Source organism: Fundulus heteroclitus, chromosome 17, assembly GCF_011125445.2.
Source record: "Fundulus heteroclitus isolate FHET01 chromosome 17, MU-UCD_Fhet_4.1, whole genome shotgun sequence".
NCBI classification, from domain to species: Eukaryota; Metazoa; Chordata; class Actinopteri; order Cyprinodontiformes; family Fundulidae; genus Fundulus; species Fundulus heteroclitus.
This window is the reverse complement of record NC_046377.1, coordinates 9,659,821-9,680,802: the sequence shown is the minus strand read 5'-3', so window position 1 is coordinate 9,680,802 and position 20,982 is coordinate 9,659,821. Positions and strand designations below refer to the sequence as shown.

General features: G+C 39.4%; 2 protein-coding genes across 3 annotated transcripts in view; one reads left to right on the top strand and one right to left on the bottom strand.

The window, feature by feature from the left end:
* Positions 1–20,982, top strand: part of LOC105931699 (gamma-secretase activating protein) — a 49,547-nt gene that overhangs the window by 22,758 nt on the left and 5,807 nt on the right. For both annotated transcript variants that reach the window (XM_036148876.1, XM_036148875.1), the window contains 5 exons: positions 2,018–2,079; positions 6,089–6,184; positions 13,738–13,808; positions 13,947–14,041; positions 14,442–14,561. In XM_036148876.1, the coding sequence (XP_036004769.1) occupies positions 2,018–2,079; positions 6,089–6,184; positions 13,738–13,808; positions 13,947–14,041; positions 14,442–14,561 (444 nt within the window). The remainder of the gene's footprint in view (positions 1–2,017; positions 2,080–6,088; positions 6,185–13,737; positions 13,809–13,946; positions 14,042–14,441; positions 14,562–20,982) is intronic.
* On the bottom strand, positions 17,184–19,340 carry LOC110369026 (C-X-C chemokine receptor type 2). The gene is made up of 2 exons (XM_021320581.2): positions 18,697–19,340; positions 17,184–17,827 (listed from the first exon to the last, which is right to left on the bottom strand). Exons 1-2 carry the CDS (start codon positions 19,102–19,104, stop codon positions 17,270–17,272), a joined length of 966 nt encoding a protein of 321 aa, XP_021176256.2. The 5' UTR covers positions 19,105–19,340; the 3' UTR covers positions 17,184–17,269.

Below are 20,982 nucleotides of genomic sequence, written 5' to 3'. Positions count from 1 at the left end.
TCTAAATAATGACACTGCACCCATTTGATGTCTGTAAACCGGTACGGTACCTTGGAGAAACGCTCCTCTTACAACAAGCCCTTATGGAAGAAACCCCTAAATTAAATAAACTTTGACGGATTGTCTTCATTAGTCACTTACCCAGTGAACAGAGTCCCCTTGAGTGCGAATTGATCTCAGTATAAATACAGCTGTTCTGTGAAGACCTCAACATTACTGAGCAAACATCATCACAAAGACCAAGGAAAACAACGGATAGGCCGGGGAGGAAGTTTAAGACAAAGCAGGGTAAGATTATAAGACGATATCTCAAGCTATAAATAAACGGATACTTAATCAGTCTAAAGAAAAATACCATTCTTATTGTTAGACATGAGGGTGGCAGAAGCATGATCTGGGGATGTCTTGAGCAGGGAAAGGGAAGCTGTTGGATGTTGATGGAAAGGAAAGGGTTGATCTGCAGTGTTCTTTAGATCCAAGTTAAATTGTATAAATATTGTTCATGAGACTCGTGTCCCCGACCTCCACACTTTTATTTGTGAAAGTCTGAAAAAGGACACATTTTGATTTGTTCCTTCCCTTTTACAGTAGGTTAAATTGAAAAAATTGGAATATTGTGAAGAAGTAAAATCGTTTCGGTCTCATTTCAGTGTTGTGTGAAAAGCAAATATTGTATGCATTCATCACACAGAGAGGGGAATATTTCACTTTGATGATTAGGGTTCATAGATGATGAAAAAATACATAAAAATTCAAGGTTTCCGAACTGGAACGTCATGGTGTGACACCTGCAAAGGTCTGGGTCAGTGGGCGACACAATCACGGGGAAGACTGCTGACTGGACCGATGTCAAGAGGACAGCCATTGACAGCCTCCACAAAGAGGAAAAGCAACAAAAGGCCGTTGCTAAAGAGGCTAGTTGTGCTCAGAGTGCCGGATCCAAGGCTTTTTCATAAAATGCTCATAGAAGTTTGAGTCCAAGGGAAAAAGTGTGGTAGGAAAAGGTGCAGCAGCAACAGGGAAAACTGCAGCCTTGAGAGAATTGTCCAGGGAGATCCATTCAAGGATTTCACAAGGAGCGGACTGAGGCTGGAGTCGGTGCATCAAGAACCGCTGTGAGCAGACAAGTCCTGCACACGGGCTGCTAGCGTCTTATTTGGGCTGAGAACAAAAAGAACCAAACTCTGGCTCTGTTCCCCCAAGGAAAGGAAAGTTTGCACGTCATTTGGAAAACAAGGTCCCAAAACATGGAGGAAGAGTGGAGAGGCACAGAGCCCATTGTGCCAGTCTGTGATGATTTGAAGTTTCTTTTTAAAATGTCATATTTTTTTTTTCTCTTGTAATATTCAAATTTTCTGAGACACCATCTTTTAGGTCTTTATGATCTTTAACCCATAATCATCAAAAAAAATACAAGAAATAAAGGCTTGAAATATTTCACTCTATGTGTAATGAACCTATCAACCATTTTTTCACGATACTGACTATTATTTCCATGTGCTTCATATTAAGAGGTGTCCATGCTTTTGCAGGGCAACCCATGTTGCTTACTTGGCGCTGCAGATGAGCGTACTGCTAGTTGCCCTGATAGAGCTATTTATATCTGTAACATGTCAGGGTATGACATCAAAAGGGATATTTTTTTTTGTGTGTGTGTGCATGATCAAAGTCTATAGGCGTTTCTGTATGCAAGTGTGTCCAAAGTATCTGAGCTGAAGCATGGTTCGCTTTCATGAGATATGATAAAACGGCTTCCACAGTAGGGTTTCTGCCTCCTAATCCCCAAGGTCAGGAGATGTATCTTTAAAGCAAAAAAAAAAAAAAATACACCAAACGAATCTGCTAATTAATAAGGCATCATCTCTTTAGTCTAATTAACTGAGCAAAAAGGGTTAGATTTTTCCCATGTTTAACGATGGCTTCTTATTTTGCTGAGGCGCCTGCAACACTATAGTCTTAGCTTTAAAAGTTACTTCAAAAACATATTTTATATGTGTCTTTTTTTTCTCTTCTGTAGATAAAAAGTTGGTGCCACTTTTTCAAGAGGAAGACCATCAACAGAGGGCATTCATAGGCCTGGTGAGAAAAACCTTTAAGGGCTTCAAGCTTGGACTCCCAAAAACATATGACTTTTTTTTTTTTTTTACACCGATGCTTAAATAAAATATTAAGCTATCATGTTATTTTAGGCAGAGTTGTGATCCCAAATTCCAGAAAAAAAAAAGATTTTGGGAACTTGTTTTCCTGTAAGCCCAGCAGACCCCTGTTCTGGGGGAGAAATTGAACCTTTTTGTTTATTATTTTTCTAGGTTCATTACTGCAAGTTCCCTTTTTAAACATAACAAATTTGGTATCCAGAGAATATCTAAATTTAAACCAAAATTATTTAAATGGAGTGTGTTATTGCTGAACTTTTGATTAGATTTAAGCATGTTATTTTGAACAACAATTCAGAAAAAAGGGCTTTAGGGGGCTTCGTCTTAAGAGGTTAATAGAACCAGGTGAATAGGGAAGGGTTTTCATAACGGCGTTACTTTTCTGATTCTTTACATTAGCTCTAAACTGATGAGGACATGGAGCAAACAACTGTCATTGAAGATAGCCTTTTAAAATATCAGAGTGACATCATGTTAAGAATCAAGAAGACAAACGTCTCTAAATAAAGGTCTATTTCAACATTATATTTTCATCTTGTCGAAAGGAGTGCAATTAATAGAATTCATAACTTTTTAAATCACCACCTTGAAGGTCATCATGTTTGCCCGTCTGCTCTGCAGGATCACATTTAGATTTTAATATTTATGCTAATGCTAAATATTTATGGCATATTATAACACATAAAAATGGAATATAGCTCTTTGTTAGTGTGAGGGAAGCCATTTGCATATAAATGGACCTGACTATGTTCAATGGGGGAAAGTTGTTCACTGACGCCTAAGCGTGAAGCTGTTCTTAAAGTTACAGGCAGAAAAAGAAGTTCAAATGTGTAAAATTGTGTTTACTTGTTTGGAGAGGTTGAAGGATAAGTTAAAAATTAGATTGGAGGATAAGTTAAACATTAGACTTGTAAGTTTATATCCCTTCACAGTATTATCTGCGTCGCGTAGGAAGATAAGCCACCTTGGGTAAATGATGCTCTAGCATCGGCTTACTGTGCATTAAACACTGTATCAGATATTATTTGATTTCACGATAGGCCAAGATGCCCCCGATCTAAAGGATATTATTGAAGAATTATGTGGATAAGGTGCTTCAGGACTTGCACTGCATGCATAATGCAGATGTCAACCCCTTCTACAGCATTTACAAAACTACAATGTGACTCAATAACATTTTGTCTCACGTTCTGTCAGTGCTAATGAAGTTTCACTCAACTCGGCATACAAAATGCTTGAGTAAAAGTCAAAATGAAACTGCCAGCTTGACCACTATTCTCCGGAATAATGGTCAAGCTAATTACACAATAATTAGTAATGAAAAAGAATGAGCTAGTCTAATCTCAGGTTAGTTCTAAAGAAACGGCAAGAGTAAAAAATAGAAAATTAAAAAAAAAGCCCAATTATTGATAATACAGTAAACTCAGGTAAAAAAGAAAAAATAAGAAATATTCAAGTTCAACAGTGGGTAGCGTGTGTGGTGTTCCCTGAGGACGAACAAGCACACAGCCTGTTCACCTGTTATATCTACAATTTTTTTATTGTTCGTGTAGTGTCTCATAGGTCCAACACTTTTAAAATCTTGCCAAGCTTAAGTGTGGGTAGGGATGGGTCCATTTCACATTTTAACCGATGCGGTACCGATACCCGGTACCTGGGAATCGATACCGGTATTTAATGATATCCATTTTTGGTACTTTTGTGTGTTTATGTAGTAATAATTGTTAGTTTATTAATAAAATCTACGTTTTTCATTTTAACATATTTATTTCTCAGTATATAATCTTGTTTGGATCTACAAATGAACCTTATTAAATAATTTATGGATTTTAATACATTTGTCTGAATAATAATTCAGTCAATGTAATAATAAAACTAAATTTTACCAAGACAACAGTTATCAGTGGCACAGAGTGGACGAGGTGAATAAGGGATTGAAGCTGTGTGAATAAAATTCAGGGAATCGTTTTAGTGCAACAGTTTCAGAGAAGAAGAAATATTAAAGACATATTTTATCCCACTTTCTAAATCAGGGCGGGGTACATTTGCAATGAAGGAACAGAGAGGCTGTCCTCGGCACTCTTTGCTCTGACTACAGGCGAGTTTCAGGACAAGGCTGCAGCAGGAGAGCAGCACTCGCTGCTCCCTCAAGACAACAAACTCCAGAACGATTAGTACGTTCACAGAAAAAAGTAACTAGAGTTCTTGCTAGTTTAAAAAAAAAAAAAAAAAAAGGTCACTGGATTGGTCTGAAAAGTCGCTAAATATAGCGTCGTCAGATTAGAAGTATTCTCGCCGCTAGCCTTGCTCTTCGCTTCAGAAATACTGCAGCGAGCAAAATCTGCAGCACATTTTGAAAAGTGGAGATGCTTGCTTTGTGTACTGGACCAGCGGCTACTGACGTGCCATGCTGTGTTCATGTTCAGTATTGGAAATCGCCCACTCTTCCACTCTCTCAGTGTTACGCTGATGCGTTTAGGTACCGCTTGATTTTACGTGAACCGCTACCCGGTGCCCCCCCCCCCCCCCCCCCTGCTAAATACACCTTTCCCTGTCCCTTGACCCTAAAGTCAGTGGGTGTGTTGTGTGGAACAGGATGTGTGTTTTGCAGTCTCCACGGTTGCAATTATCTGTTATTGGGACATGTTGACAGCACTATAAGACAACCATGTTAACAGTTTATTAGCAAAAATAAATAAATCCGGGGTGAGTTACCCTCTGAGTCACACTCTAATGATACTATGTTGTTTCGGTTTTGGATAATTATCGTCACGATGTCTGTTTTCATCAGTTGTCAGTGATGGTGTGAACAGATTAAAAAGCTTGAACAATAGTGATTAATTACTATGGCGATAAAACCACTTCCTGCATCGAGCGATATGCTGCCTGTTTTCACAGGATGTCAGGGTTGCAAACAGCAAACAAATGTTACATAGTTAGTAGTATATACTTTGGAAGTGCTGTTTAATTAAATTAACATTTCACCTAAAAATTTTACAGAAAAGATCTATATTGCTCAACAGAGGATACATTTCTAAAAAAAAAACATTACGTCAAAATGTATATTATATGTTGGACAGGTATTTGGTTTGGTTTGACGTTTTAACATCTGTCCTGAGTCTTTGAGCCTTTAAGAGAGATAAAATCTAATATTTTGTCACCAAAAATCAAAGAGCAGCGCCCGGAATGTTTATCAGCAGTTCTCTTAGACCCGCCACCTACTTTGACATGCTTTATGTTAATTTGAATCCCCGTGTTTGGATTTTCGTTCTAGTGTCGCTGACGGCCTGCACGAGAAATGTTTAACAGCTGCTGCCAGTGATTCAACTCCCCCCCCCCCCCCCCCCCCAATAACATAGGTTGATATATAGATCACTGAAAATGCACAGTGAAATGCTGACAACCAGTTATTTCCCTCCCTACAGTCATCCGTTATAGTGAGGTTCCTGTTACGCTTCAAATGAGTCGACTCTTTACAAAAGAGGCGTCTTAAGGTCCTTGTCCTGGGTTTTTTTTTTTAAACCCTGCGGTGTTTGATGGACAACTTCATATCTTTAACTTTTCCCTGTGCTCAGCACAGTTTTTTAAAGAGCATATAGCTTCAATTTAATGGAGTTCAGCTAGGCTATTCTTTGATGACCCAGTCTTCTGATCTCACCCAGTTTATTCCCTCCATCACTTCTCCTACTTACATCGTCTTTATCCCTTCCTACTGCTTCCAGAAACTTATTCAGCCGCTCCTCTCAGACTCCTTTTACCCCTCTTCATCCTTTCACACCCACAGGTTCTCCCCTCGTCTCCAATGTATTTACTTTGAGAAATTGCAGGAACACTACATTGTGTACTCCGTTTGACCTCGGATATCTGCATAAAGCATGCAAATACATTTACGTGCCCGAAAAATAACGAGTGTGTGTATCTCGCGTCTGCAGACAGTCGACAAGCTTCGAGAACATCTCAACAGACATGTGCCTCAACTCGGGAAGAAGAAGATTGATTCTCTGGTGGTCAACTACATAGCCAAGCTGGTGGGTACTCTTGTTGTGGCTTAGTGTGTGTATGTGTGTGTGCTGGCCAAAGATAAAGTGGTTTTGAAGTAGAAGTTATATATATATATATATTATACATATCTATTTTTTTTTTCAAATTTCCCCTTTACTTTTGGAAGTTTAAGTGACGCAGCGGAAATTGCTCAGTGAAAAGGAAGTCTGTCGGCTTGCACTTAAACTGAATGGTTTGACTTTTTACTTCTAGGTTGCTGGAAGCCATAAAAGGATTCTTTGAGCCTTACTTAACAGGCGTGGGTTTTCTATGTTTCACTGCACACTGCTGGCACCTGATGACTGTGTAAAAACCAAAAAAAAAAAAAAAAACATTTACCAGACAGCAAAATGTGCAGTTTGTGTACATGTTTCCAAATAATAGTGTGTGGTGAGCAAAAGGTACGTTTGAAGGACTTGAACCCCTTGAACCTTTTTGCATTTTGTCATGTTTAAAAAAACAAAACAAACACATCAATACCCTTTGTAGGGAATTAGTTCTGACTTGACAGCTTCAGTGTGACAGACTTTCTTGCATTCACTGAAGTCATTTTGACTAATCGTTGTTTCTGGACCCCGCCATACAATTGCTGCTTTATGTCATTCATATTTTCTTTCAGTGGTCTTACATGACCGTGATAGCATATTATACAGAGTCTGCTTAAAAGTGAGGAAAGTGTTAAAGTCAGCAAAAAAAGGTTGTGTAATTGGAAAGTCATACATTTAGGAGAAGGGAAGAAATCCAGAAAACACTGAGTACAGCAACTGAAAGATGCATCATCTATCTACACTACTTAATTTTTTTTTTTTTTTTTTTTTTTTACCTAAAAGCTCAAATCATCTTTCTGGTCCTAATGTAGTATTTTTATATATATATATTTTTAGCTCTGGTAGATTGGGTGTATTTCATATGTATTCAAAGAAATTGAAAGAAACTGTGTTGAACTGGACAATAATTCAATAACAATATATATCGATCGATACACGTATATCAACGGTAGAAAAAAGGGTCAATAAAAAGTTCAATAGAATAAAAGTTTTCCTTCCTTATGCATTCTAGCCATGTAGGTTAATATTACAGTCATTATTACATCCAACCAATCACAACACAGACCCAGGAACCTCTGTCACTAAGCCCCGCCCCCTTCAGAGAGTTCAGAGAACACATGTTTTTTCTTTTTTGCTAAAAAGTTGGTTGAATAAAGTTTGAATTCATTGTTTGTATGTTCTGTATCTAAAAACAGGTTGCCAAGCAACCACATAAAATGGCCAGTGCTGCACTTTAAATACATGCTTTGAATTTGTTGATAATTATCGATATCCATCAATATGATTTCTATTTTATCGACATGCTTTTTTTCCTATATCGTCCAGCCCTATGAATTGGTTCTCTGCTAAGTTTTCGTTATGCCTAGACACAACACTGGTTATCTGTTTACTTAGGTGGGCTGTAACGGTGGAATTTTCCAGCTTTTCTGGAGTTTAAGTGTTCTCCCGATGTCTGAAGACATGCCAGACAGAAACATGCTTGTCCTACGTATCTTGTGTCTGTGTTGCCCTGTGAGGGAGTGGCGACCAGCACCTCGCCTCTTACCCAACGAGCGCCGGACGGAGGACCAAGCCCCCTCGCAAACCCTGCACGGTTTAGGCGGATGGATGGGTGATTCTCTGGTTGGATGAGGGTGTCTAAACAAACAGGTTAAGATTCATCTGGAAATAATCTGGTACTGGATGGAAAATGAGTCCGAAAACGGCTTCAGGTCAATCTGACCGCTCGCCCCTTCCTACCTACACGTTATTTTATCCCCGTCGAATTCTATTCGCCTGGAAAAAAACAGTTTATACCACCCCGCTTAACCGTTGCTAACGTACAAAGATATTCATCATAAAAATCTCTCATGTAATTTGGCTTATTTGTATATTAATTTTAAAAGATTTTATATTAAACCCCATTCCCATTAACTGTGCTTCTGATCCCCATTTGGGCCAGAGGAATCTTAAGAAGGAGGATAGGGTATCACCGCCGTTAAAAACAAAACGATTATGAGCAACTTTCTGCTTTTCGACATTATTGATCGAGATACATGAAATATATATCTTACTTTAGAGTATGAATAGATTACATTAGATTACATGGAACCATCTGTTGTCAAAGCAGGACAAATTTTGATTGGCCTTCCTAAAGTGTGCTAGTCAAGATCACTGATCAATTTCAGAAAGAGGGACAATGCCTCAAGATGTTTTGAGTTCACTGTAAATAGAAGAAAAAGGAAAAGAAAAAACATCCTAGTTTTCCCTTCATCCAATCCCAAACTATTTTTCTGTAGCTTTTTTTGCATGCTCGACTATGGGGAGTGAGCTTTCGCTGTCTGTATATCTCTATAAATGTCTTGAGCCATGGTGTGCACAGTGCAAGCAATGTAAGAAAATAAACCACAGGACTATTTTACAATGAACAGAGATTCTCTACAGTGAGCTTTGAGATTTACGAAACATTTATTCCGTTTGAGCAAACAGGAAAGCGCTTTTAATTCTTTCTTGGCATTAGTACCACATGAGATTGAGTGTTAGTTTGTTTTTCTTAACCAAATGGGCATTGTTGAGGAAGAAGGCATGTGTTCAGTTGTGTACGGGGTTCCATTATGAGTTCGTGCAAGAGACACCGCTGACAAAGAGATGGAAAAGAAACAGAAATAGAAAAAAATATATGAAATGTCACAAATAACCGGACTATGTTGGGATTTTGTGAGCTGAATGGCAAAGGTGTGAACCAAACTGTTTTGCGGGGAGGAAGGAAAACGGCAGGGTAGTCATCCAGTCAGTTACCCGGGATATCTCAGACGCTGGCAGCCTTTTGATGCCACGATGTCGGCTGAACTGCAGCTGATAAGTGTTTTTAGACCTCGAAAAAAAAAAAAAAAAAGGTCAGGGAAAGGAACCTGCAAGTCTTCAAGGCACCTTCCCGTCGGGGGTTTCTACATTTGGCTTTAATTTGCATACTTTCTAAGGCGGCAGTTTCTTCAAAGCCGCTAAAGTCAACATCAGAGAGTTTAGAGTCAACACACATGAAATGAGAGCGCTTTATGGGTGCAAACAGCTATTAAGGGGATTTTTTTCCTCAAGACACCTTCCCGGTTTAGATTTAAAACAAATGGATTAATGGAAGATTTGACACTGTACAAAACACACTTCACTTTTAAAGTTTTGTTGTTGTTTTTCCTATGTTAATAGACCGAATGCAGGAGATGCCTTCATTTGCATAGCCGAGTAAAAAAGACACCGGGCCTTTTGTCCCGGGTCTCACCGGGGGCCGTTGGTTCTGTAGAGTCAGGTTTTTAATATTCCACTGAGGTAAATCCCACCACGGTTTCGAGGCGCTGAAAGCAGACATACGGCATACATCAACGCGGCGGTATAAATCAGGCCAAGGGTAAGCCTCGGATTGAATAGAAAGCAGAATGTGCCAAGGTTTGAGACTTGCGGAGGTAAAATAGGAACCGAGGGGAAGAAGAAGAAGAAGAAGAAGAAGAAATCCTCCCTTGCTGCGACAGGCTCAGGGATTTTAACCACGCACCTTCAACATCCCGCCGAATGTAACGGAAATAGGTACCCGCGCGATCGTTTCTGGCCGCGCTCCGGCTGTGACACGCGAGGTGATTACCGGGTTTATCCAGCTGAGTGGAACGGAGATAGAGACAGCATTACTCAAAGAGAAACAGCCTATAGGGTCACTTTATTTTAAGAGCAGTCGACAAACTTAGGGGCTTGTTCCACAGTCAGGCTTAGTCATGCTATAAAGGGGGGGGGAAAAAACCCCTCTACAAATAAAGAACATGTCCCCCTTTTGTTGGTGCTTATTTAGACTAATGGCTGCATCGACATAGAGGGGATGAAATGGATTACAGCTTTTAGGGAGCCAGGGAAGTTTCTGCTCTGATAGATTACAGCCCCGCTCTGCAATATTGTCACCGCTATTTATTATTTGCCGCCCCAGTTACAACAAACGGCTCAAACAAAGAATAACCTGCTAATTGCTGGGTAGGAATTGCTCCCATATTTAACGCTAATGCTATTAAATTGACACCGACAAGTGATATTCTGGATTCCGTAAATGAGATTTTGCTCCGTCCCCGAGGTTGGTGCATTTTGCTGCAGGGGATTTTCACTGTTTACTCTTTAAGGACAAAAAGTGCTTAGTATAGATTTATTTAGTCAGAGAAAGCTGAATCAAGTTTATTCATTATGAGGCGGTGACTGTTTGCCTTTTCTTATTGTTTGAGAGCTTGTCTGCACCAAGATGTTGTGGTCACACAATGTCTGCCTGCATTGCGCCGCATTTATTTGTACACCTGGTAAAGATGTATAAATAATCTTATATTAATCTAATTGATTATTGTAAATTTCTAATCTCAAACTGAACAGTAAAATTCAGTTTCAATGTTAAAAGTAGGATTTTATTTTAATTTTTGCAGGGGAACAATCTGCATGAAAAACTTAACAGTTCTTATGAAATCAATGCTTTTCAACCAATTTTTGGATAAACTTAACAAATTAGTATTCAAAAATATATGTAAAACAAATATAGAGTATAAATCTGATTACATAAAAGCCCAGTTTTGTCACTCTTCAAAATAGGAAAGACAAGAGAGCGCGCCGCTCAAATGAGGTAGATTTATGTGGAGCCACAAAGGTCAGAAATGGCGCCATGAAAAGGAGTGCTAAACCAGCCGTATCTAAATCATGGTCTGGTAACTAGTATTAAGGTATAACTAAGGTTTTAATTTATTAACCAGTTTCATAGCTTCTAACATTTTCCATCACGTTCCTGTGACTTAAAGTCTTTTTATTGAGCACTATGTACTAGTACTGCCCCCACCTGTTGCTGCATACTGTTGGTCAGCTGGCTAATAGACAAATAACACACTTTAACCTGACTAGAAATGCAGGAGTGCAGAAATTTTGGATTTAGTTCGTCCAGGTGCTGCGTAGATTTCTTTAGATTATTTTTGGATAATATTTTACAAGCTGTTTTCCATTACATTTTGTGAACAATTATGTCCCAGTATTTGCTGCGGAACTGCTTAACAAGGTCATGGACTCCCAGCTAAACAGTCTTTTTATTTCTCCGAGCGATTTTGTAGTCTAAGCTGAAGGATGGCGAAGCTACAAGTGCAAATCGTTGGTTGTTCATCACAACGTCCCCCAGCATATTCCAAAAATGGCCAAAAGGAGTGAAGTGGAACCCTCTGCAACCTGTTAGGGATTTGGGGAGTGATGTGCTTGCTTCAGATTTAAAGTGACAGCACCAAAACGAGTTGCTCTCAGACGCACCTCAGAACAGGGGGTAAATTAACGAGGCATTCAGACCAAGACGTTCCTCTTGAATTACACCATAACTGAATGATTTAAATGTGAAGTACTGAAAATCATATGTCCTCTTTAAGAACAGACACACTCCTACCTAAGAGTAATTTAGAAAAACCAATTATCCCCACAGTCGTGTTTCTGACTGTGGGAGGAAGCCAGAGTACCCAGTGAGAACATTCAAACTTCATGATCCCGGACCAGAATTTGAACCCAGGACTGTCTTGCTGATGCCATTTTTATTTTGGATTTTATTGGATCTGACTCAGTTCTCTGATTTATATTCTAAGTTATTGACTCTTTGCCTGTCCTTACTGCTCCTGTGTGTCACCAAGCTCTGTTTAGATATTTTCAGTCATATCAGCCTCCCTCAGTTGCACCAGTTCCCGTGCCAGCTGTCATACGGCCGTGTAATCGCTAAACAGCTTCCATTCCCAATTTTCCTCAATAATTATTCCCCTACAATTTTTTTTATTCATTTTGACTGAAAAATGCTGTCTGCCTCTTGCTTATATTTAGGCTCATAGCCTCAACAAACCACGATAGCAGTAGGGATAATTGTCGCTTTTCTTTTTGAGATAACAGTAATTAGCCCATTTTAAGCATTTTGGATTTGAATTGATGCCGTGAAACTGCATTTTTTTTTTTCAGTGTAACATAATGATAAATATAAGTAAAGACGCTCGCAGAGTTACCAATAAATATTGAAGATTTTTTTTATCTGCTCAAATTCTTAAAAGCTTCCTGTTGGCTCAAGTTTTATGACGAAAAAACTCCAACTTTCAAGGGGGATTTAGAAAGAGGTGTGAAAATAATGGAAAAAGGCCCTGGGAGACGTATTATGTGTGTATTTTTTCGGTTTTCTGGGCTTATCTGTTGCATAAGAGCAGCTAATTGAAACTTCCACCCTGAGGTCAAAGGAGGATGTTGCCGCTGGCTGTAGGTTCAGGCTTCCCCACTGGTGTTGAGGATGTGGACGAGGCACCGTCTTCCTGTTATTGTTCGGGAGACAGCCAAACACTCATTGTTGGAAAAAAAGCAGGGCAGTGGACGGCGCTCAAAAGATCTCGGTTGTGAATGAATGCTTCGGGAAACGGGCTCACATAATTAGCGTCATTCGGTGGAAATGAAAATGGGGGGGGGGGGGGGGAATTAAGAGAATTGATTGCAGAAGAAGTGTACTGTGGAGTGAAAAAAACTGTTAGAAGTTGAATTTATTAAAAGAGAAAAAGCTTTTTTAAACTCGTCCCCCTTGTTAATTAAGCAATGATTTAACTGTGATCAACCATACATTTTGGACTGCTGAGGTCAATTACCACTAGCCCATTTAATCGACAAACTGAAATACTACCTGTCTAAACATGAAGTAGGGATTAAAATATCGAAAGGAATTCAAGGACAGAGGAGAAACAAATTGATTTATCAGTCTGGAAACGGTTACAGGGCCGTTACTAAGGCTTTTGGAGTCTAGCAAAACCACAGTAAGAGGCAATATCCACAAATGGAGAAGGTGCTGGCCTCCTAAATTTACTCCAAGAGCTCATTGACGACTCATCCTGCACACACAAAAAGTGTTCAGAACCACTTCTAAAGCAGGGCCCACTTGCCTCAGTTCAGGTCAATGTTTACGTTTCAGCAAAAAGAAAGCGATCTAAGCTCCAAGGCCCAGACATTTTGCATAAAACTAGCAAAACGTGTCAGAAAAAGTGCATCTTACCTATTGACAACGCTGTGAATGTACAGCACAGTCAAACTCCCAGTACTCGAAAACCAGTGTCCTGCAACTTTTAGACCCAAATCAAATCACAAGGTCATCAGCAGGACTCTGCAGAACCGGACTCCATACCGAGGAGACAATTTAACTATTTGATTTGGGTTTGTTGGAGCATGAACACATCTAAATGTTGCAGGACACCGGCCCCCCGAGGACTGTTTTTTGACACCCCTGATATAAAGGAACAAATAATCAGTATGGCTGAATAAAAACAAAAAAAAAAAACACGTCTTTCTTCCTTGTGTGTTTTTCAGGCATCAGCTCAAAAATGATTGCGTTTTGCAAAGTTTCCAGGAGACTGACTTCATCTGATGGAAGCATTTTATTTGAATCTAATGGAGTGTGTCTTCCTCATATCACTAAATAGTGCGTGTGTGTGTGTGTGTGTGTGTTTTGTGTTTAGCTGGAGCTCATCAGACACATGCTGGAGACAGCCTGGCTGAAGAACAAACTTGGCCCTCATGTCTTGTGCTTGTAAGTAGTCCTACTTCCTCTTTAGACGACGTTGAAGAGTTCCGGCTAAGACGAAGCACGCGCTGTGGTGTTTACACGCGGACATGTGGTCGCGTTACATAATCCTCTCATTTTTATTTCTATTTTTTTAAATTTCAGGACGAACAAGGGCGGCCCGGCCGAGTGGGCCGTGTTTCACTTCATGCTTCGGATCCTGGAGTCCACCCGGAGTCTGTGCCTGCCCCTCCCACCCGGTACCGTCCAGACACCCACAATCACAATTCTACCCGTTTGTTTAATCCCGTCTGTCTCCGCGTGAGCCGCGATGAAGGAAAACACGTGTTCCCAGCGAGGCACAACAGAACTGTGCATTATCGGAGCGCTGACGAAAGGCTCCTGGAGGATGGGAATACATTTTCACCCATTTGAATTAATTTCACAGTGTTCGCAGTTGTTTGCTACGCCGTTTGTTCATTTCAGTCACTCAGGAGAGTAAGACTTTCATTTTCAAGTAAGTCTGGAAGGCGCTAATTCACAAACCCCATGCAATATTTAGTCTAAAACGCATTCCACAATGCCAGGTTTACCTCGGTGAAGAGTTCAGCCTTTCTGCCTCCTCGTTTTCTCGTTTCATCCTTTTTTTTGTTTCTCCAGGCTATCACACCCTGTTTGCTGTGCTTGCTGTTCGTTGCCTCCCTCATCACACCTTTCTACAGTACATTGACCACGGTTTCCTGCAGCTCACCGAATCCTTCGTGTCTCGTCTCATGACAGGTATGTGTGGGAAAGAAGGAAAAAATAAAAGAGAAAAAAAAAACACCCACACATTCTTGAGGAAAAACAGATCATCCATATTTTGCAAACAGAAATCCTTGAAAAGAGCCAGACATTCTTGTTTGTTTCAAAGACATGTCTCAAGAAATCATTTTCTATACCATCTGAAGGTCTTTCTATTGAATATCTGGATTTTTATTCGCTCGACTTCAGCCTAAAATGTACAAAAAATGTTTGTGACACACTATTAGCAACAAACTTATTCTTATTTGACCTGATTTGGCCTCTTCTCAGTTGTAACAGTTTTCAATGTCTTTAGAAGCCATTTATGTCGGATTACATGTAATTGCTTTGTTAAGAAGCTTTTACGGTTTCATTCAATTCTATTAATATTCTGTTTGTACCTAATCACAACAAATGTCATTACAATGCACTTTACCACACAAACTACTCCGATTTCCCTACAGAAAAGTAGAATAAAATCAACCCAAAAATACCAACAGATTAAAATAAAATATGTTCCAATTACATCCTAGTTTTAACACAAAGCAACCAGGTTCAAGTTCATTAAACCAGTTGTTAAAAGGTTTTCCACTTTATAGAAGCCCAGCTGATTACATCGAGCCATTAACTGGGCAGAAATCCTTCATTCCGAGTAAGAATCTGACGGTAGTGGAAAAGAAAGACTCTTTTAAAAAGGAAGGAAACCTCCAGCTAAACCGGTCTCGATAAGAGCGGCCACTTAACAATTAATTTTTAGCTAGGTTGTAAACTAGGGATTCTCAGAATGTAATTTGTGAGGTGTCATGCGTCGGCTTAAACCTCTTTAGGACACTCAAGGTAAAATAACCCCTGGGTAAAAATACTGCAGCTTCACAACACCACAACGTTTACACAAAACTTTAAAATGGAAATGCACAAAATGAGCTAATTGTTTCTATTTAAAAGTGCAATAACAGAAATTTCACCATCAGTTGCGCTGTTGAGCACTGTCTGCGGACCAAGACAAGGTGTGACAAGCCACGCCCCTCTCTACCTCTGCTTCACCTGCAACCCAGCCCCCCCCCCCCTTCTCACCCGTTGCATCGTATGCGCATATTTTCAAAGATAAATACAGAAGAAGATGTCTAGTGAAGGAGTAACTTTATAATGATTTTTAAGATTTATGATAGTTTCGATCCGCTGCACGTGCTCCCTGCCATTTTTCTCCTACACTACACTGCCCCTCCCTACGTAGGGTGGGGCTAAGCCTTGGGTTGTGGCTATTCGGACCGGCCTGCCTTTGTAAACAACAGACCGGAGACGGTGGGATGCCATACCATATTCCATTTAAAATGTATATCTTTAGACCTTCACGTCACTGTTTTTCAGTTCTATTTAAAATAATGACATTTCACTTAGTGGTTCTTTAAAACCAAAGAGCAACCAGTCTTTTACAGAGTAAAACTAAAAGAACCTACCGATTAATACAATTAAAAGAATAATGAAATATGTAACATTTTTGATTGACTTTTACAGTTTGATAAGACTCAAGTGGAGAATAAACACTGGAACATTTTTTTTTTAAAGTGTTAAAGTTTTTGTTTTGTTGAGTATTCGTCCATTTCTGCTCACGTGGAGTAACATGCTGATATTTACTGGGGGTTTGTTTTTGTTTTCGGTGGTTAGTCAGCTTTAAACACGAGCGCTGGGTGGCCCTTCCCTTAGTTTCTGTAACATGACTTTCCTTGTTTTTTGGGAATAGAAATATTTCCAAACAGCAATCCCCCCCTTCTTATAAAGGGAAGTAAACATGTACTAACCTGCTGACTGGCAGTGTGCAGTAGTCGGTGGTGCGTGGCTGCTTTAATCTGTGCTCCACACGGCCTGAGAAAACTCATCTAAACATGATATTCTGTGGCATTTCCCTAGGTCTTTACACTGTAGAAACATAGTGGAAAATCATGACTGTATAAAACCTTGTAAAACTTTCATATCACAGTAAACGACCCGTTTTTTTATGGTTTTCAAAAGAAGACTCTTTTTGTAGCAGCATTACTACATTTGTTGGAAGGTTTCGGTTTTAAGACCGAAAAATAGTCTGAGCTGAGTCCTAAATGGTATGCTGATGTGTTCTTCTTGTTCTTGGAAGTCTTATTTGTATATCCTGAGATTCCAAGCTTATTGTTGGTTAATAGAGAAAGAATATATATTAATAGTATTAAAGTAATACTTTTTTGGCCCCGCAAGAGTCCCAGTTTGAATTTGACAGAATACTGTATGTGGGGATAGCTGAAGATTAGGGTTATGGCAAGGAGGCCTGTCGGGTTGGAAAGCTTTGATAAATTGTCAAAATACCAGTGGAAACAAGCAAAAAAACTCAACAAGAAGAGTTTGCTTTCTCTAATGCTGATACAGATTTTTTGCATTGATTTTTTTCGGAGGGTTGAAATGATTTCCTACTTGACATTTTTAATAAAATTTAAAGTACATTTAAGTGTTCCTGGGATTAGACATTTTGGGCCACCAATGGAAAAATACAGAAAATACAGACAGACAGGTGCAGTCTTTAGACATTTTAATATCAAAATATGCTTTGAAAGTGAGAGAAATCGCACATAAAAGCACATAAAAAAATGATCAATAGTTATCGATATGCCACATTTAATATTTAAAGTGTGTAAAAAAAAAAAAAAAAGATGGAATACCCCAGATGTGCAAGGACCTCGTTAAGTAATCTCATTAAGAGCCATGAGGTAGAGCTTCCTCTTCTTTCCGTCTCTTAGTTGATGTCGAGAGGCAAAGAAAAACAGCAGTGGATTCAGACAGTGATTTAAGAAGTACAACACTTCAATAACTGTCAGATTCTTGCTAACAAGAGACAACATCTTTGAATCTGTAAAATGGGCAGCGACGGCCACGATGCGGGCCAGCAGAGGTAAAAAGTCAACTAGAGCGACAGCGAGGATCCGACTGAAGAAGTTATTCATCTTGCGCTTTTGCTTGTCAGACAGCTTAACGTTCTTGACGCCTTTGAAAAGCCGTACATAAAAGAACAGCAACACAAGCTGACCAGCCGATAGTATAACAATGTAGACCACCTCTGCTAGTGGTGGGATCACTTTACTCCTGCAGGGAAGCCTGTCCAATGACTGGGCTCCCATCTTCCCCTCCGTTAGTGAAAGCGCAAGTGGAAGAGGCAGCAGGGCGCCAAGCATCCACACAGTGAACAGCAGAACTCTCTGCCAAGCTCGGGTCACTTTTTCCCACTTAGCATGATGAAGAATCTGGAAATGAAAAGCGAAGATTTTATTTTGGTTATATCTGCACACACACAACATTCCAAGTACATTTGTTTGACTTATTCTGAAAGTATTCCTCAATTCATTACTTCCTAGTTATTGCTTTTTTTTGCTACTGACTGGTTTAACAGGAATTATATTAAAATAAAATTGTAATAGCTTTCAGACCAGCTTACTTCCAATTTATTATTTTTCCTACTTATTATTTACTACTTTACAACTTACTTATTCCTTAGTTATTAATCACTACTTAATTCCTTGCTTAATATGTCTTTATTCCTGTAATTAATCATATACTTAAATAGTAACTTCACATTATTTTGCATGTGACTAGCCCCACAATAATTATATCAAAAGTGCTTAAAACATGGATCAATGCCATTGATTCATAGCTTTAAAGCAGACAGAAGAAATTTAAGTATAAGGTATTTTTCTGTCAGTTTGTTGGCCAATACTTGAAATCTGGTTATCCGCTTGTGAACCAGTCAGCTAAAAGTTTGTCTCTCTTAAAATGCCATTTGCTAAGAAAGGACTGGTATGAAGAATCTCACCAATGCACTTGTGTAAAACTACAAAGGTAAAAAGAAAACAGCTGCATTAAAATTGAAATGTGGCACTGGAAATCAGTTCTATCTTAATTCGAGAATGTTTATTTTATGAACATATAAGAAAATGCCCTATTTTTGCCAAAAACAGATAGTACAAGTAATATGGCCACCATTATTTTTAATGTGCCACAGACTGCAGCTACTCGGGTTTGTTGCAGATTAGCAAAAACAGAACATTAGTATTGCTAAGTATGTACAACTCATGCCTCATGTCTCCCTAGAACGGTAAAGCTGTGAGTTACATACCTGATAGTATCGTTGGATGCTTATCAGCACCAGGATGTTTGAACTGGAGGTTATGCAGAATAAGAAGACGTAAAAGAACAGCTGACACAAACCGTGAGTCAAAGCGGGTCCTTTGACAAAAAGGAGTCCGGCACTCAGCAAACAGAACAGAGAAAGGAGGTCGGACAGTGCCAGGTTGAAAATAAGCCGCTTTGTCATTGAGGAGCCTCGCAGATGCTGGCTGAGTTTCACAATCATCAGGATGTTAGTCGGGATCCCCAAAAGGCAGCTGATTACAGCAATCACAAATGCAGCGACGTACGATGGATCGACGCAGGACAACAGAGACACTCCAGAGGAGGAGCAGTTGCTGTTTGAGAAGTAAAATGCCAGAGAGGACGAGGAGTCGGTCCCATTGATGAAGGCCATAGTGGAGTAGAGCAAGAAAGATGAATATACAGAGCTGTCAGGCTATGATTGAGGGAAGGTGTTATTTCTTCTTTGAAAGGCATTAACTAGGAGGAGTCACACTTTAGTGGTTTGTGGTCTTTGTCTGTAATTTAGGACAACATTCATTGATTACAGGTGCCTGGCTTCTGCTTTCGCAAAGATAAATTAGCATCTCCAGTTCCTATAAGAGATGGCGTCAAATTACTGTCACAAGACTGATCAGGGTTCAAAGGAAAACTAGAGGTAGCCCGAGTTGATGATACCGGCCATTTAGTCGACATAATCATGTTGAACTCCATTTTTTAAAATCTTCTCCTAGTCTTTACCTTCGACGTTTGAAACCAAGACGAGCTAATTTTACTGTTATACTGAAACTCAATGTCCGGGTGAGACTACTCCTTTCTCTTCAGCAGAACCTTTCAGAAAAAAACGGCGAGATACTCAATATGATGCAGATTTCACAGCCAAATTTGTAAAAATGAAAGCAGCTTCTCAATTGATAGGGTCCGTCAGTTGTCTAAGGTCTGGTCTCTTTATGTTTATATGACTTCAGAAGTCACCCTATTAGTGATTAGAGAACGTTGGTGGACAAACGGTATTAAAAAGACCCAGGAACACAGCAGACAGATCAGGGGTGAAAGGGTGAGGAGAGGTTTAAAGCAGCGTTAGGTTATAAAACATCATCCAAAGCTTTGTACGTTTTATATAGCTCTGTAAAGTTGATTATCTGAAAATGGAAAGGTTATCGCGCAATTGTAAACTGGATGGAAAGGGAGCGTGGTAAGTGTGGAGGTACACTGTCGAGATGTTGCTGAGACATTTTTCCAGTGTTCAATTTTCTGAGTGTAACAGGATGCACAATTCTGATAAAAGCAGCTTCTTCGGAATGCCACTGGCACGCTTTAAATCTTAATATGATGAAACCACTGCATTAACCAGAAAGAACAGCTGGTTTAGTGTTACTCTCCAAATCGTGTCGTCTAATTTCAATGGTTCAAACATGTGCTGTTTGAACCATCTATTGCATATCAGCGGTGCTCTTTCTTGTCGACAAGCCAAACATCTGTCAGCAAGTTTTGTTGGACCACAACCATCTAGGTTAGGGCTCACATGTGTCACACCTGGCTTGAACTACTTTCTGAATTTCACTCGAAACCCACTAAACCCAACTAAGCAGATAATTGAAAAAAAAGAAGATAGGTCTTGTTAAAAGTAACAGTGCACTACGTGGAATAAACCACCTTTAAGTTAAAAGGGAAGACACCAACTATGAAATAAAAGCCTTGTTGTAAGTGTGCACTTGTTTAGCGTAATTCTCTACCCTTATCCAAGTTACACAGAGGTTTAGGTTTGCGCATCAGATTGGCCAATGTCGGTCGTCCTCCATTTTTTTTGCTGATCTTTAGATGCCCATGGACTGATAAAACTCAATGTATACACTATCTTTGTAGCTGTCTCTCCTAGTCACACCGCATGCAATTACAATTTTAACAGTGCACAACATTTTTTTGTCAGATAAATGTGAAAAGCATTTCATTTATTTGTCCTTTGTTGAGACTCAACACATTTTCTTTACAGATCTCTGGATCCCTTTTCCACATTTGCAGAGAAGGCCTTTTATCGTGGTTCACTATAGAGCCAGACTATTTCCAGACATCAATGCCTTCTCGCCCGTTCTTTAAATTGGGGCATGACATTTTGAGATCTTTTAGCATTCTTCATGTTGTAAGAAAGGGTCTATTTTGTAAAAAAAAAAAAATTGAAAACTGCTTTTTTCATCTACTCATGTTATCTTTGTCTGATAATAAAATGTGTCCTTGTCAAATCTCTTTTCACATCCTTATAATAAAAAGTTAC

Coding starts and splice junctions, on each gene's coding strand:
- LOC110369026 (XM_021320581.2), bottom strand. CDS start 19,104: ATGGCCTTCATCAATGGGACCGACTCCTCGTCCTCTCTGGCATTTTAC. Junction 17,828..18,696: donor GCATCCAACGATACTATCAG/GTATGTAACTCA, acceptor TTTCATTTCCAG/ATTCTTCATCATGCTAAGTG.